Source organism: Hypanus sabinus, chromosome 1 (genome assembly GCF_030144855.1).
Source record: "Hypanus sabinus isolate sHypSab1 chromosome 1, sHypSab1.hap1, whole genome shotgun sequence".
Taxonomy (NCBI): domain Eukaryota; kingdom Metazoa; phylum Chordata; class Chondrichthyes; order Myliobatiformes; family Dasyatidae; genus Hypanus; species Hypanus sabinus.
In genome coordinates, this window is record NC_082706.1 from 180,583,725 (window position 1) to 180,598,112 (window position 14,388).

General features: G+C 39.7%; 1 protein-coding gene across 12 annotated transcripts in view; it reads right to left on the reverse strand.

Moving 5' to 3' along the window:
* ncoa2 (nuclear receptor coactivator 2) overlaps positions 1–14,388 on the reverse strand; it is a 312,874-nt gene that overhangs the window by 107,030 nt on the left and 191,456 nt on the right. For all 12 annotated transcript variants that reach the window (XM_059982705.1, XM_059982738.1, XM_059982722.1 and 9 more), the window contains one exon: positions 8,815–8,987. In XM_059982705.1, the coding sequence (XP_059838688.1) occupies positions 8,815–8,987 (173 nt within the window). The remainder of the gene's footprint in view (positions 1–8,814; positions 8,988–14,388) is intronic.

The following is a 14,388-nucleotide window of genomic DNA, read 5'->3' on the forward strand; positions in this document are numbered from 1 at the left end:
TTAAAATGGCAGAAGGCGTTCTCCTTCCTCAGTTCCTAAGTACGAGTTGTTCGTAAGTCGGACGTTCATAACTCGGGGACTATCTGTAGTCCAGAAAAAAAGCATTGGATGTGCTTAAATGTGTGAATGGTAGTGGACGGGAAAAGTATGCAAATACCTGTACAGAGATGAAGAAGATAGGGATGTTTACTTCAGCAAGACAGTGTCAAATGAGAGGGAAGAATCAGCTAACGATACAGAGGTGGTTGTAATGGTCATTGTGATGGAGAGCAGAAGTTGTGGCCTGTCTTCTGCTTCATCCCCCTCTCCTTATTGGCTATTTCAATATTCAGCCAGCTTAGATAGGAAATCAACCATGCACCTCTTGTGTCAAGGAAAGGCTGTCAGGTTCTCAGTATCACACAGGGAGTGGTTACGTTTCCCAGAAACGGACTTCAAGGCGATAGCTCAGAAAACTACAAAGTTTCTACTGCAAAGAATATAAGAAATGTATACAAACACACATACTGAAAACATCAACCATCGAGTTGCTGCTTGAACAATGACTATTTGAAATCAATGAACGAGACATGACGACGAACAAGGACAGTAAGTGCCGCAAACATTCGTCCGGCATTTAAGGTACACAAGGATATATTCTTAAAAGCCAGCACATATTAATGGTATCTAAAACCCCAATCAGTTAGGCTATGTTATTGACATTTAAGCATGTCTGATCTTAATCTTGAACTATAACATTAAAGGCCAAAAATTGTCAGAACTGTCAACAGACTATTTTGTCATTGTTCTAACACCCATTAAAACACTATCTGGTTACTGCCCTGAAATAACTTTCTATCACCAGCCCAATTTTCTGCTTCATTTTACGATAATTTTGGATAATCACTGGGCACTTCCAGAATTTGCACATCAGACGAGGAATCAGGGCTTTGTCACCAAATAACTTAAAAATGTTATAGCCTTCAAATTACACTCAGATGACTAAATATTGCATGTAAAGAGCAATCCCACAGGGTTTTTTCCATAGATTTCAAAGAACCTCTAAAATATCCATTCATATGTCTCCCTAACCATTCTCTTCAAATTTCAATATTCTCAAATATCATCCCAATCAACCTCTGCCAATTTAAATTTATCTTTTGCTCAAATCCCCTGTACCCCATTCCACCTGAAATCACCCTTACCCACCACCTGTCAAACTACATGTATGACCATGGCTTCCTTTCAATATCAGAAGTCAAGAGGCTATGTTGCAACTTTATTGAGCTCTGGCTAGGCCACATCTGAAGTATTGTGTACATTTCTGGTCACGTCACTCCAGGAAGGATGTTGAGGCTTTGCAGAGGTTACAAAAGAGGTTTGCCAGGATGCTGCCCGGTTTAGAGGGCATGCGCTATCACGAGGGGGCTGAATAAAACTTGGAACACATACAACACGCTGGAGGAACTCAGCAGGTCGGGCAGCCTCCGTGGAAACGAGCAGTCAATGTTTTGGGCCGAAACCCTTCATCAGGTCTGAAGAGAGAGGGGGCAGGGGCCCTATAAAGAAGGTGGGGGGAGGGTGGGAAGGAGAAGGCTGGTAGGTGCCAGGTGAAAAACCAGTAAGGGGAAAGATCAAAGGGTGGGGAGGGGAAGCAGGGAGGGCATAGCTAGGAAAGGTGAAGAAGGAATGTAAGGGGAAAGCACTGTGGCTTGTTTTTTTCAACTGGCACCTACCAACCTTAGGAAATGTTGGGGTAATAGATGCCTAGAATGCGCTGCCTGGTATGATAGTGGAGGCAAATATATTAGAGGCTTTTAAGAGACATTTAGACAGGCTCATGAATGTGAGGAAGATGGAGGGATATGGACATGGTGTAGGTCGGAGGGATTAGTGCTCGGATGTGTTTATTTTTTTTGCTTTTTAGCTGGTTCGGCACTTCTCTGCTCTATACGAACCTCTACAATCACCCTTTGCTTGCCCAGAGAAGGCAAATGGTGGTTGTAGATGGTTTGAATTCTGCATGGAGGTCGGTGACCCACGGTGTTCTATAGGGATCTGTTCTGGGACAGCTCTTCTTAGTGATTTTTATAAATGACCTGGATGAAGAAGTAGAAGGGTGGGTAACTAAATTTGCTGGTGACACAAAAGTTGGGGGTGTTGTGGATAGTCTGGAGCATTGTCAGAGGTTACAGGGGACATCAACAGGATGCAGAACTGGGCTGAGAAGTGGAAGATGGAGTTCAACCCAAATAAGTGTGAAGTGGTTCATTTCAGTAGGTCTAATTTGAAGACAGAATATAATATTAATGGTAAAACTCTAGGCAGTGTGGAGGATCTGAGAGATCTTGGGGTCCATGTCAATAGTACACACAAAGTTGCTGCCCAGGTTGACAGTATTGTTAAGAAGGCATTTGGTGTGTTGGCATTCATCAACCATGGGGTTCAGTTCAAGAACTGTGAGGTAATTATACAGCTATACAAGATTTTGGTCAGACCCCACTTGGAGAACTCTGTTCAGTTCTGGTCACCTCACTACAGGAAGGATGTGGATACTATAGAGAGGGTGCAGAGGAGATTTACAAGGATGTTACCTGGATTGGGGAGCATGCCTTATGAGAATAGGTTGAGTGAACTTGGCCTTTTCTCCTTGGAGCGACGGAGGATGAGAGGTGACCTTATAGAGTTGTATAAAATGATGAGGGGCATTGATTGTGTATATAGCCAGAGGCTTTTTCCCAGCGCTGAAATGGCTAACACGAGGGAGCATAGTTTTAAGGTGCTTGGTACCAAGGGGATATTAGGCATAAGTTTTTCCACACGGAGTGGTGGGTGCTTGGAATGCACTGCTGGTAGCGGTGGTGGAAGCAGATACAATAGGGTCTTTTAAAAGCCTCCTAGATAGGTACATGGAGCTTAGAAATATATCGGGTTACATGGTCAGCACCACAATGTGGGCCAAAGGGCCTATAATATGCTGTAGAATTTTATGCTCAATGTTCATGATATTCAGTCACCCACTAACAAGCAGAAGATACCATGCCACCTGGGTTAGCGATTTGTTTCAATGTACACATGACAAATAAAATAGTTGGAGTTGAGGCAAAAGCTCTACCGGTTGCATCGGAGTGCCATCCCATTTCATTTTCATCTTTCCCACGTCACCACAGGCTGATCTTCTTGCAGGCACCTTGGCTCAGAAACCAAACATTTAAAGGTGACAAACCACGATTGACCATCATGTCAGTGAGATATAAATTCCGTAACAAACTAGTCCTCTAGCTTCCCTCAGGATCTTCTCCAATATCCCCCATTCTGCTCGGGAGATGACTGTTCTTTTCAACTGCATAACACTTCAAATTTCCCCCTTTCTCGCTAAGCAATTTAATGTACAAAGAGATAAAGAGCAGCTTTATCTGTCACAGATACATTGAAACATACAGTGAAATGCATTGTCTGTGTCAAATCAAATCAGCTCATAAGTGCTGCCATACTTCCAGCACCAACATAGCATGCCTACAACTCACTACTCCTAAGCGCGTGTCTTTGGAACCATCAAGGGGAGAACCTTAAGTGATGGGAACCAAATTAGGCCATTGGTGGCTCATCGAGTCTGCTCTACAGTTCCATCACATCTGAATTACTGTCCCCCTAACCCCATTCTCCTGCCTTCTCCCCATAACCTTTAACCTGAAATAAGATCATTGGACATAGGAGCAGAATTAGGCCACTCAGCCCATCAATCAGGCTATTTGTACCATTTGTACAAACTCCTTACAAACAGTGGCAGTAAGTGAACCCAAATCTTACCTCGACTGTGTTAACTGCTACATGTACAACAACTTTCGACTTACTGCTGATATCCAACAAAGCTGCCTTTTCAAATTCCTTCTGTTCTGCACATGTTGTTGGATTTCCAAAGACTTTATACCCAATAATTTTCTTGCAATTACTGTAGAGTATCCTTCCTTATTTTTCTCACCCTAACTGTGAAGCAGTCAACAACTTCATTGTCTTGTGTGGTCTGTTCAGGAGAGTTGACCTCGGGAGTTCTATGCTCACATCTAATGCAATTGCTTCATTTTTTTTCCTGTTTCCAGCAGTTCACACAGTTCCACCTCCTGCCCCCAACCTCCTTTTCCTCATTAGACACACATATTCCCTTACATAATTTGCAAACAGATAAAATTTACATCCATAACATTATCCAGTTGTATCTGATTGCAGCCTATTAGATTTTACAACCACTTATTTATTCAGACTGACAAAGTCACCGATGAGCTGAAACTTGCATCAACTGACTTTTGGGGAAATCAAAACAATTTTATTTCCTAAGAAACAGAGCATACTTCTCATCCCTTCCCAGCAATTCATTACAGCAGATGGTGATCATCTGTCCTATAAAATATAGAACAGAACAGTGAATGTCATATCTTAAAACAACTTGCATTTATCTCTACAACACTGCCAGCTCCACACTCTGCTGTTAAAAACTTGGCTATGGCTTTGTTAACTCAAAACTTGCCTCCCCAAATCCTCTTCTTGCTGGCCTCTTGAATTTATTCCTGTAAAAATCCTACTTATTTTTGTTAAAATAGAGCTCTACCACCTCCTTATTCAGCCATGTCTCAAAGATTCAAAGCACGTTATCAAAGTATGCACACAGTATACAATTCAGAGATTTATCTTCCCACAGTCAACACTGAAACAAAGACAGCCACGGAGCCTGTTAGAAAAAAGTCCACCCCTCTGTCCAACACGCAAAAAAGAAGTCACATTAATGGCAAAAAAATGAGCAAAAAAAACCCCCAAAGAATATAAAACACCAACCCACAAATTCATCATTTTAAAAATCCAAGCGTATTAATTTCAGCTCAGTTCAGTTCAATCTAGCGCAGTGTTGTTTGTTATCTGCTATAGCTTCAGTTCTCACTGTTTTTCTTTGGCTCTCTGAATCCCAAAACATTATCTTTAAAACTTCCTCCAGTCACAACCCATGACACCACAGCTACTGATCTCCCAGAATTCCACAAGCAGTGACAAGATGACCCTTAACAGTGTTGAGGAACAAAGGATCTTGGGGTCAAAGTTCATAGTTCCCTGAAAGTGGCTACACAGGTTGACAGGGTGCTTAAGAAGGCACATGAAATGCTTGTTTTTATTAGTTGAGGCATTAAGCTCAAAAGTCAGGAAGTTATGTTGCAGCTTTATAAAACTAGTTCAGGCCGTCCCATTACAGGAAGAATGTCAAGGCTTTGGAGTGGATGGAGAAGAGGTTTAACATGATGTTGCCTGGATTAGAGGGTCATGTGCTATAGCAAGAGTTTGGACAAACTTAGTTTTCTCTGGAGCAGCAGAGACTGAGGGGAGATCTGATAGAGGTTTATTAGATTATGAGAAGCATAGATAAAATAGAATCTTTTCCCCCATAGCTGAAACGTCTAAAATCAGAGGACTTCCATTTAAGATGAGCAGGGCTAATTTCAAAAATGTGAGGGACAAGTTTTTTTATACACAGAGTGGCGCATGCCTGGAGTACGCTGCCTGGGGAGGTGGTAGACACAGATACATTAGAAACTTTCAAGAGACATTTAGACAGACATAAGAATGTGAGTGACGTTGTGTAGGCAGAGGGGATCAGTTTGGTTGGCAATCTGATACTAATTTATTCATTCAGCACATTATGGCCGGAAGGCCTGTTCCGGTGCTGTCCTGTTCTATGTTCTAAAACTGTTAGTTATATCAATGGTATTTTCTCTAAATCTTGTCAATTTACATTATCAATAAAAGAGACCAAAATATCTCCAGTTTTGTACTCTTCCGTCAATATCTTTAAGGGATATGTTATGTGATGTTTTGTTATGTCTCATCTCGGACCATCTTGAATTCTAGTATTTCTCTACTTTGCTACTACCCAAGGATTGACATCTCACCCCAAGTCCAATTTTCCTTGCCTGTAAAATATGTTAAAGTCTCATGCTAAAGATGTGATCCCCCATACACCACTATGGTCTTGATTGTATTGATTGTGCAATGTTATCGACATTAAGAACCTCACGTTCAGCTCATGGCCTGTTTAATGCTGCTGTTGTGAACATCCCAAGGAGATTCACAGCATTCCAAGTCTTCTCCAAGTTGCACTGCTTCTCACAGGAAACTAAAGCAAAAAATGTCGCATCAATCTCGCCCTTATAATGTTTCAACTCCTTTGGCAAAACAGTTTCATACTTCTTTTAGCAAGTTCATCATTGGAAATGCTACATCAAACCTGACACTTATTAAAATGGTGAATACTATTACAAGCCAGCAATAAATTAGCTGCTTTCCAATATGCCTTCTGGTTCTACTGACTAATCACAAAACAATTTCCTGATTCTCCAGACTTCATATAACTTAATGAAGGTATTCTGCAGTGTTTTTTAGATTTAGGGTACAAATATTTGACTCCTTTCTATAATCCATCTAATCCTGTAGACAAAAGAGACTACACATGTTGCAATCTGGAACACAGCAGGACGCTGGAAGAACGGAAAAGGCAAGGCAGCTTCTCTGGAGGCCAAGGGTGCAAATCCACGTATCGGGGTGAATTCTGCATTAGGACTGAAAGCCTTGCCTCCAGCAGCAACACAGTTCAGAAGTTTTGGAGCAGAAGGTCACATCTTAAAAACAGATGCAGTGGAAATGGAGAAATTGAGAAAAAAAAAGAACTGGTATCATTAGGGGAGGCAGGGCAGGAGGAGATATAATTGAGGAGATCATGAGAGTCTATGAGTTATCGAGGATGTCAATGTTTCCTGAGGCGGAGACAAAATATCCAGAAAAGGAAGAAATTTTGTTAGAGATGACAAGGTGACATTTTGAGGAACACCAGCGCTTTGTCTGCAGTGGTCATCATGAGCTTCCAGTTACCTGTCATTTTAACTCTCCTTCACGCTCCCACTGTCTGTCCCCAGCCTTCTCCATTGCTAAGGACAGACCAAACACAAATTGGAAGACTTTATGCCCCATATTCTGCTTGGGTATCTTACAAATGAATGCAATGAAAGCCGCATTTTCTAACTTCAGGTAACTCTCACCACCTACTGAAAAATAAAAAAAAAACTGCAGATACTGGAAATCTGAAGTCAAAGCATCACCAGAATTAGGTATATTATCACCGTTTTACATGATGTGGAATCTGTTGCTCATTGCAACAGTACAGTGTAAAGACATCAAACTAAAAACACTGGTAAAGTTTTGTGTGTCAGACAGCATCAGAAGGAGGAAGAATTAACATTACAAGTCTGAGATCCTTCATCAGAACTGAAGCGCTAACCATAACTCATTTCACAGAACATGTCTGACTTGTTTAGTTTTTCTAGAGCAATGCACACAAAATGCTGGCAGCATCTACGGCAGGGGTGTCAAACTCATTTTAGGTCACGGGCCAGATTGGGCAAAATGCAGCTTCATGCAGGCCGGATCAGTCGGGCGCGTGCGAACGCAGCTTTCATTGCCTCCGTTTTTTCAGCCTGTTCTCATGTGTCTCAGTCTCTGCTATAACTACAAAGTGTTTCACTTCATAAATTCTATTTCTTATGAAGAAGACTGCTGAGCAAGCATTATTTTTATGATTGGTATTAACACAATCATAGGCTTCATATCGCCGGGCCATTAATAATTAAAATAATAGATCTGTCTAAAATGATCTCGCGGGCCGGATATAATTGTACGCCGGGCCGGATATGGCCCGCGGGCCTTGAGTTTGATACCTATGATCTACGGGAAAGAGTACACAGTCAACATTTTGGACCGAGACCCTTCATCAGGATTTCCAGCATCTGCAGATTTTCTCGTGTTAAGTTTTTCCAGTATTCTTCTTTGTTGCTACATCATCAACTCTGCAACACTGCTGTGTCCTCTACCTTTCATAAATTTAGTGGTTAACTATTGTCAATGCAGCTCATCATCTATTCCATCTTTTCTAACCTGCAATCTACACAGTGGACCCAGGATTGCTCAAGTTGTTAAAAAAAAGACAGATGACATGCTCCAGTGCATCATGAAAACCAATTCAGAATCAGAGTCAGGTTAATACCATCATATGTTATGAAATTTGTTGTTTTTGCAGCAGCAGTACGTAATAATAAATCTATAAATTACAATAAGAAACTCACTGGAGGCGTACCAAATGGAATAGGCCGTGCAAATGGAATAAATTGTAACATCCGTAAAATTAAGCAAGATATTTTCTATGTCCAATGTATTTTCATTTAAGTCAGTATGAATTCAGCCTTTATGAAAAGTAAAATTTGACCTAACAGAATGGAAGAGGAGCTTCCACTAGCACAGCTGGAAGCAAATTACACAATTTGATTAGGTTTCAATTAAAGTTAATGGCTCACAAGAAGTCACCAGTATGGGATTCTTAATTATACCTCTCAAGGAAAGTGAGTTAAAATTCTTAAATTTTTGAAAGGAATGCTAGAGCAACTAAGAGATGTATTCTTACAAATATAATTATCCTAAGCCCTTATGGAAACTACCAACACTATACTTTTCCTCATTTAAGAAACAATTGAATCAACTGAAGACTTAAGCACCAAGTTTCAGTGTGTATCCATGTTATTGATATTGTTCTAGTCACTCTTACGTGTACTTTTGACATCTCACATGACAAACTCATAATAACCCGCCCGAGAATTCACATGCACTGATGAGCTAACAAAATCCACTGGAAACAAGGTACAATATCTGGAATTAGACCTGTAAACACTGCGTCACATCTTAACTGAGAACTGCAACGGCAATATGTCTTAAATTAAAACCAAGTTAAGATGGTGTCAAACAACTTACCCTGCTCCTTTATATGGCGGATTCGTTTCACAGTTTCTTTTAAGATTGCACATTTGTCTGGTTTTACGTTGAAGTTGTCAATGTCACTGAAATTAGCAAATATCAGCTCAGCAAGTTCTTCAATATACTTATTCTCTTGCTCACGGTGACGTTTCTCAGTACTACGTTTAGGGCTGTTAATATATAAAAAAAACAAAAATATTAGGCGGCACATATACCGAAGACTCCGTTACTCTGTTTGCCTTGTTGAATACAAGCAGCTGAATTAATAGCCTTCATGCAACTCCACACAAATGTGCAAGAGTTAATCAAAAATACTAACCACATATTCTGTGAGCAATTTAATACTGCACCTAAAGTAATGTTGAAATAGCAATAAAACAAATATATTCTGCTTTCAGCTATTAATCATGTTTTTCAGAATAGTAGAAGAAAAACAACCTCAAGATTTTCCCTCTCCATTAGACCGTAAGACATAGGAACAGACTTAGGCCATTGAGTCTATTGAGTATGTTCCACCATTCTATCCCACAACCCCAGTCTCCTGCCTTCTCCCCTTAACTTTTGGCACCCTTCCTATTCAAGAACCTATCAACTTTTTTAAAATACCCAATGACCCTGGTCACCACAGCCATTCCACAGATTCACCATCATCTGGCCAAAGAAATTCCTCTTCATCTCTTTTCTAAAGACATGTACTTCAATTTTGAAACTCTGCCCTATGGTCCTAGACTTACCCACTCTAGGAAACATCCTCTTCACATCCACTCTAAGCCTTTCAATATTCAGTAAGTTTCAATGAGATCTCCCCTCATTCTTGTAAGCTCTAGTGAGTACAGGCCCAGAGAAATCAAACACTCCTCCTATGTTAACCCTTTCATTCCCAAAATCATTTCATGAACCTCTTCTGGACCCTCTCCAATGCCAGTACAGCACTTCTTAGACAAGGGGCCCACAACTGGTCACAATACTCCATGTGGTCTGACCAAAACTTTATAAAGTTACATCCTTGCTTTTATATTCCAGTTTAAATTACCTCAGTCTGGAGGATGGTAGCAATCCAGTAGAATATTACCGTCAGTTAAGAAGTTTCATAAACATACACAGATTAAAGGTTTTTGAAGCAGATGAGATAAGGCAAAATGGAGTTAGGAAATGTAATGGAGCTGGAAGTGGGCACTGCTGCTGCTGGTAATAAGTGTGATGTCAGAAGTTTATGCCAAAATGTAGCATTAAATGTGGCAAGACCCAGTTCAGCTTCAAAAAATTGCCAAGGAGATTAAGGGAGTCAAGTAAGATCAACTTGCTTGTTGTTAATGTCCATGTGTAAATGGGCACTGCGTCCTTTGATGGTACTATCAAAAGGCTAGATGCAAATAAGAAAAAGGAGGCAGCCATGTATTGTTGCTTATGCAACATCTGTGATTATGGCTGGTGGTGCAAGGCGAAAGTCATCTCAACTGGCTTGTGACTTCAACTGATGTACATTCTTCATGAGAAATCTTAGGGCAGCCCAGTAGTGTAGAGGTTAGCACAACACTTTATAGCACCGACAACCCAGTTTCAATTGCACTGGCTACCCGTAAGGAGCTTGTACATTCTCCCCGTGACTGTATGAGTTTCCTCCGGGTGCTCCAGTTTCCTCCAGTAGTCTAAAAGCATACCAGTTGGTGGGTTAATTAGTCGTGGTAAATTGTCCCGTGATTAAGCTAGTGTAATGCCCTGGTTCATATTTTTACTGTTACGCAAGGATTAATTGGAGGATTGTTGGATGGCGTAGCTTGAAGGGCCTATTCCAAGAATGGAACCAGCTTGATGTTGGCAGGGAGGTACGGGAGACCATGGAGCAGTCAACACTGTAAACGGCCTGCAGACCAGTTGACAAGAAAAAAAAATAAAGGACAGCCTGCTATTGCCACAATCACATGGGTCAACTTGGTTTACTTCTCAGGGATCTATATTGCTCAATACCCTCACTAAACACGACTGCAGAACCTCTAGCAATGGACTCTCCACAGATAATATGTATGTGGACCACCTTTTTTAAGACAATAAAAACTTCAGCAGCATCAATCACTCACAAATCCAAGTGAAATCTTGATCAGCTCATATTTGTTTAAAGTGTCAATTACTTTGCCTTGCAATAAGATTCCTGTAATGCTGCCTGACATTAAGATATCAAAGGTAAAAACCAAGGTTTCAGCTTTGATTTTTTCTCCTTTCTCAGATCATGAAATTTTCAGTTTTAGAAACCAATGATAGAATTAACAGAAGCAGGCCACCCCATCCACACTAGTGTTCATGCCACATATGAAACTACTCCCAATTCACTCAACTCACCCTTTCAATGCATGTTGACATTCAATCTCATCTAGCATTTCCTTAAAAAAAATGCTACTTACTATTCTCTTTTTTTTAATTACCTCTCTTTTATCATTCTCAAAATCTTCTCATGAAATCTTTCCTGGAATTATTAGTGACTTTATTTTATTCAAGTACTTCCCCACAGGAAGAGGCATCTCCTTTATGCTAATCCTATCAAGCCCCTGAATTATTTTGTGATGGTGGAAATTATACTGACTGGCTGCTTCGTAGCCTGGTATGAAAACACCAATGCCCTTGAATGGAAAATCATCCAAAAAAGTAGTGGTTCACAGCCCAGTCCATCATGGGGAAAGTCACCCCACCACTGAGCACATCTACACTAAGTGTTTTTTTTAGCTGGAAAACAGCATCCATCATCAAGGACCCACCTCCCAGGTCATGCTCTCTTCTCGCTGTTGCCACGAGGAAGGAAGATACAGGAGCTTCAGGACTCACATCACCAGGTTCAGGAACACTTATCCATCTTGAACTATTTTGGCTCTTGAACCAAACTTCACTCAACTTGCCCCATCATTGAAATGTTCCCACAACCTATGGACTCCCTTTCAAAGATTCTTCATCTCATGTTCTTGATAATTATTATTTCTTTCCTTTTTGTATATGCGCAGTTTGTTCACTTTTGCACATGGCACAGTTGGTGCAGTCTTTCATTGATTCAAATGTGCTTATTATTCTATTATGAATTTATTGTGTATGCCTATAAGAAAATTAATCTTGGGCCTGTATCTGGTGACATATATGTACTTTATGATAATCAATTTACTTTCAGCTCTGAAGTCATCAAGTGTTCCAAGAGAAAAAGAACCTTTGCCTTTATAAACTTTCCTTGAAGAGTTGAGGCAGGCAGATTATGAACATTTAGGAGCCATCTAGTTAAGTGGATCGAAGGTGCTTAGAGGCCTATGGGACAAATGCAGGCAGCTTGGACCAACTCCAACCGTAACACAGCTGCCATGGATGAGTTAGGCCAAATGGCCTATTTCCATGCTGTATGCCATTCTTGAAAGTCTTCTTTGTGTTTTAATATCCTTTTCTGTAAGGAAAACTCTTCAAGATGCCATTGATTCTTACCATAATTTATTGGCTTTTCTGTATAAAAATACCAAAAAAAACTTCTAACCACATTTACAATTTTTCATCCTTTTTGTTTAATGACTTTCATGTATTATCTCTGCTTAAGTTCCATTTTTTTCTTGACTTTCTTAAAGATCCACCTAATTACATTAAGTTTTATTTACCATAGAACTTGCAAAATATTGTCTGGTTCTGTCACTGTGAACACTGATGTGTGTTTGCAAGTAGGCTGTCCTTTTATCCACTACATTCTCAAATGCTATTTCAGTTAATGAATCAACATTTTCATTGCCATAAACTTTTTAAAAGTGCATTCAGAAGTTTTGTTATTTTTATTATCTTCACCAGCTTGGTTTTGTGCATCCTTAATGGACCTCGACATTTACATTGCTTTTTAAATATTTACTGATTGATTTCTAAAATTCTGAACTTTCATGCGAGCCTTACTTCTACCTATTTTGTGTCAAAAGCTGCTTGGTTCCACACATTCTGCTTTGATCTTTCATACAGTTTTAAACGCATTAGTTTAAACTATTTCATTATAGGATAACTAGAAGAGATTAATGTATTTATCACTTAGAAGTTTAAAATTCTTGCTTCTCCCCTTCAAATCTAATATCAGATTCAATTTATATTACTGTCACTGACTACAATTTATTCCATTACTACAAAATGCTAATTAATTTTGATTTGCTATGAATTAAAGCTAGCTATTTCATCTCTTGTAAGCCCTCCATAAAAGGGATAAAAGAAAACTTATGTGGCTTTCTTGATGGAACTATTGTACATTGTAATGAAATTTAAAATCTCCCATTATAACCACATAGCTTCCCTACGTGCTTCTTGCTGCATGTGCTTACACATGCCCACATGAAGTCACCATGATTTGGAGGATGACAAACAGATCTCCCTGGAGTTTTATCTTCTATTGATTACTCACCTTACTGATGTCATTCCTCTCCAATTCTTCACTTCCATCATCTTTTATTATCATTGCTACTGTTCCTTGTTTTCTAATTTGCCTTGACATTATAAAGAATCTATAGCCTGCAGTATCTGATTCTCAATCACATAGTATTTATTGGCATCTCCCTAATTGGCTTCCACATCATTTCCTTTAGGACAAATGTGTGCTTTTAATTTATTTATTGTGCTACTTGCATTCAATAATGTAACTTATTCAGATAACTATTCCAACCTGTACCATATGCCCCTACATTATATTTCCTATATATTTTCAGTATCACACTTTTGTTTATATCTGTACGGAAGCATTTAACCTACTTCTATTATTCATTACTTCCCTTTGATTTCTTATTATTTGCTTTTCTCTTTTCCTTCGGAAAGCACCAGTTTGAAGGGTTTTAAACTGAAAAAGGACCATTCCATTGCACAACCAATTAAGTAACTAGGGCACACATAACAGGAGTGACCCAGGTCACCACTTCCAGATTGTACACTTGGATTTAAGCTCTTGAAGGAACTGGGGGGTGGGGGTGGGGGGGAGCTGGAAGGAATTCAATTGCAATTCATTTGTCGGATTAGAATCCCGGTACCTGGTAGAGAGAAAATATCTGATGAAGACTGACTTAAATCAGCAGAATATGAAGCAAAAATTGTCAACAATGTTGCTATCATGCATAAGACCATAAGGTATCGGAGCACTGTTAGACTATTTGGCCCGTCGAGTCTGCTCGGCCATTTCATCATGGTTGATCCAATTTTCCCCTCAGCCCCAATCTCCTGCCTTCTCCCTGTATCCCTTCATACGTTGATCAATCAAGAATCTATCAACCTCTGCCTTAAATATACCCAATGACTTGGCCTCCATAGCCGCCTGTGGCAATGAATTCCACAGATTCACTACTCTTTGGCTAAAGAAATTCCTCACTTCCTTTCTAAAAGTACATCCTCCTTTTACTTATAGCTAATGATCAATTTCAGTATAAATATTTTAGTGATGACCATACAGGAAGAACATCACAATTTTCCACATTTTAATCAAGGTTAAGCTGTAAATGGTGATCTGGATATTTGCTGTGATTTACATTCATGAGAGTCACTGAGCATTTCACTAATTTGCTGTACTATTCTATGTTCTAATATCCCCTGCAT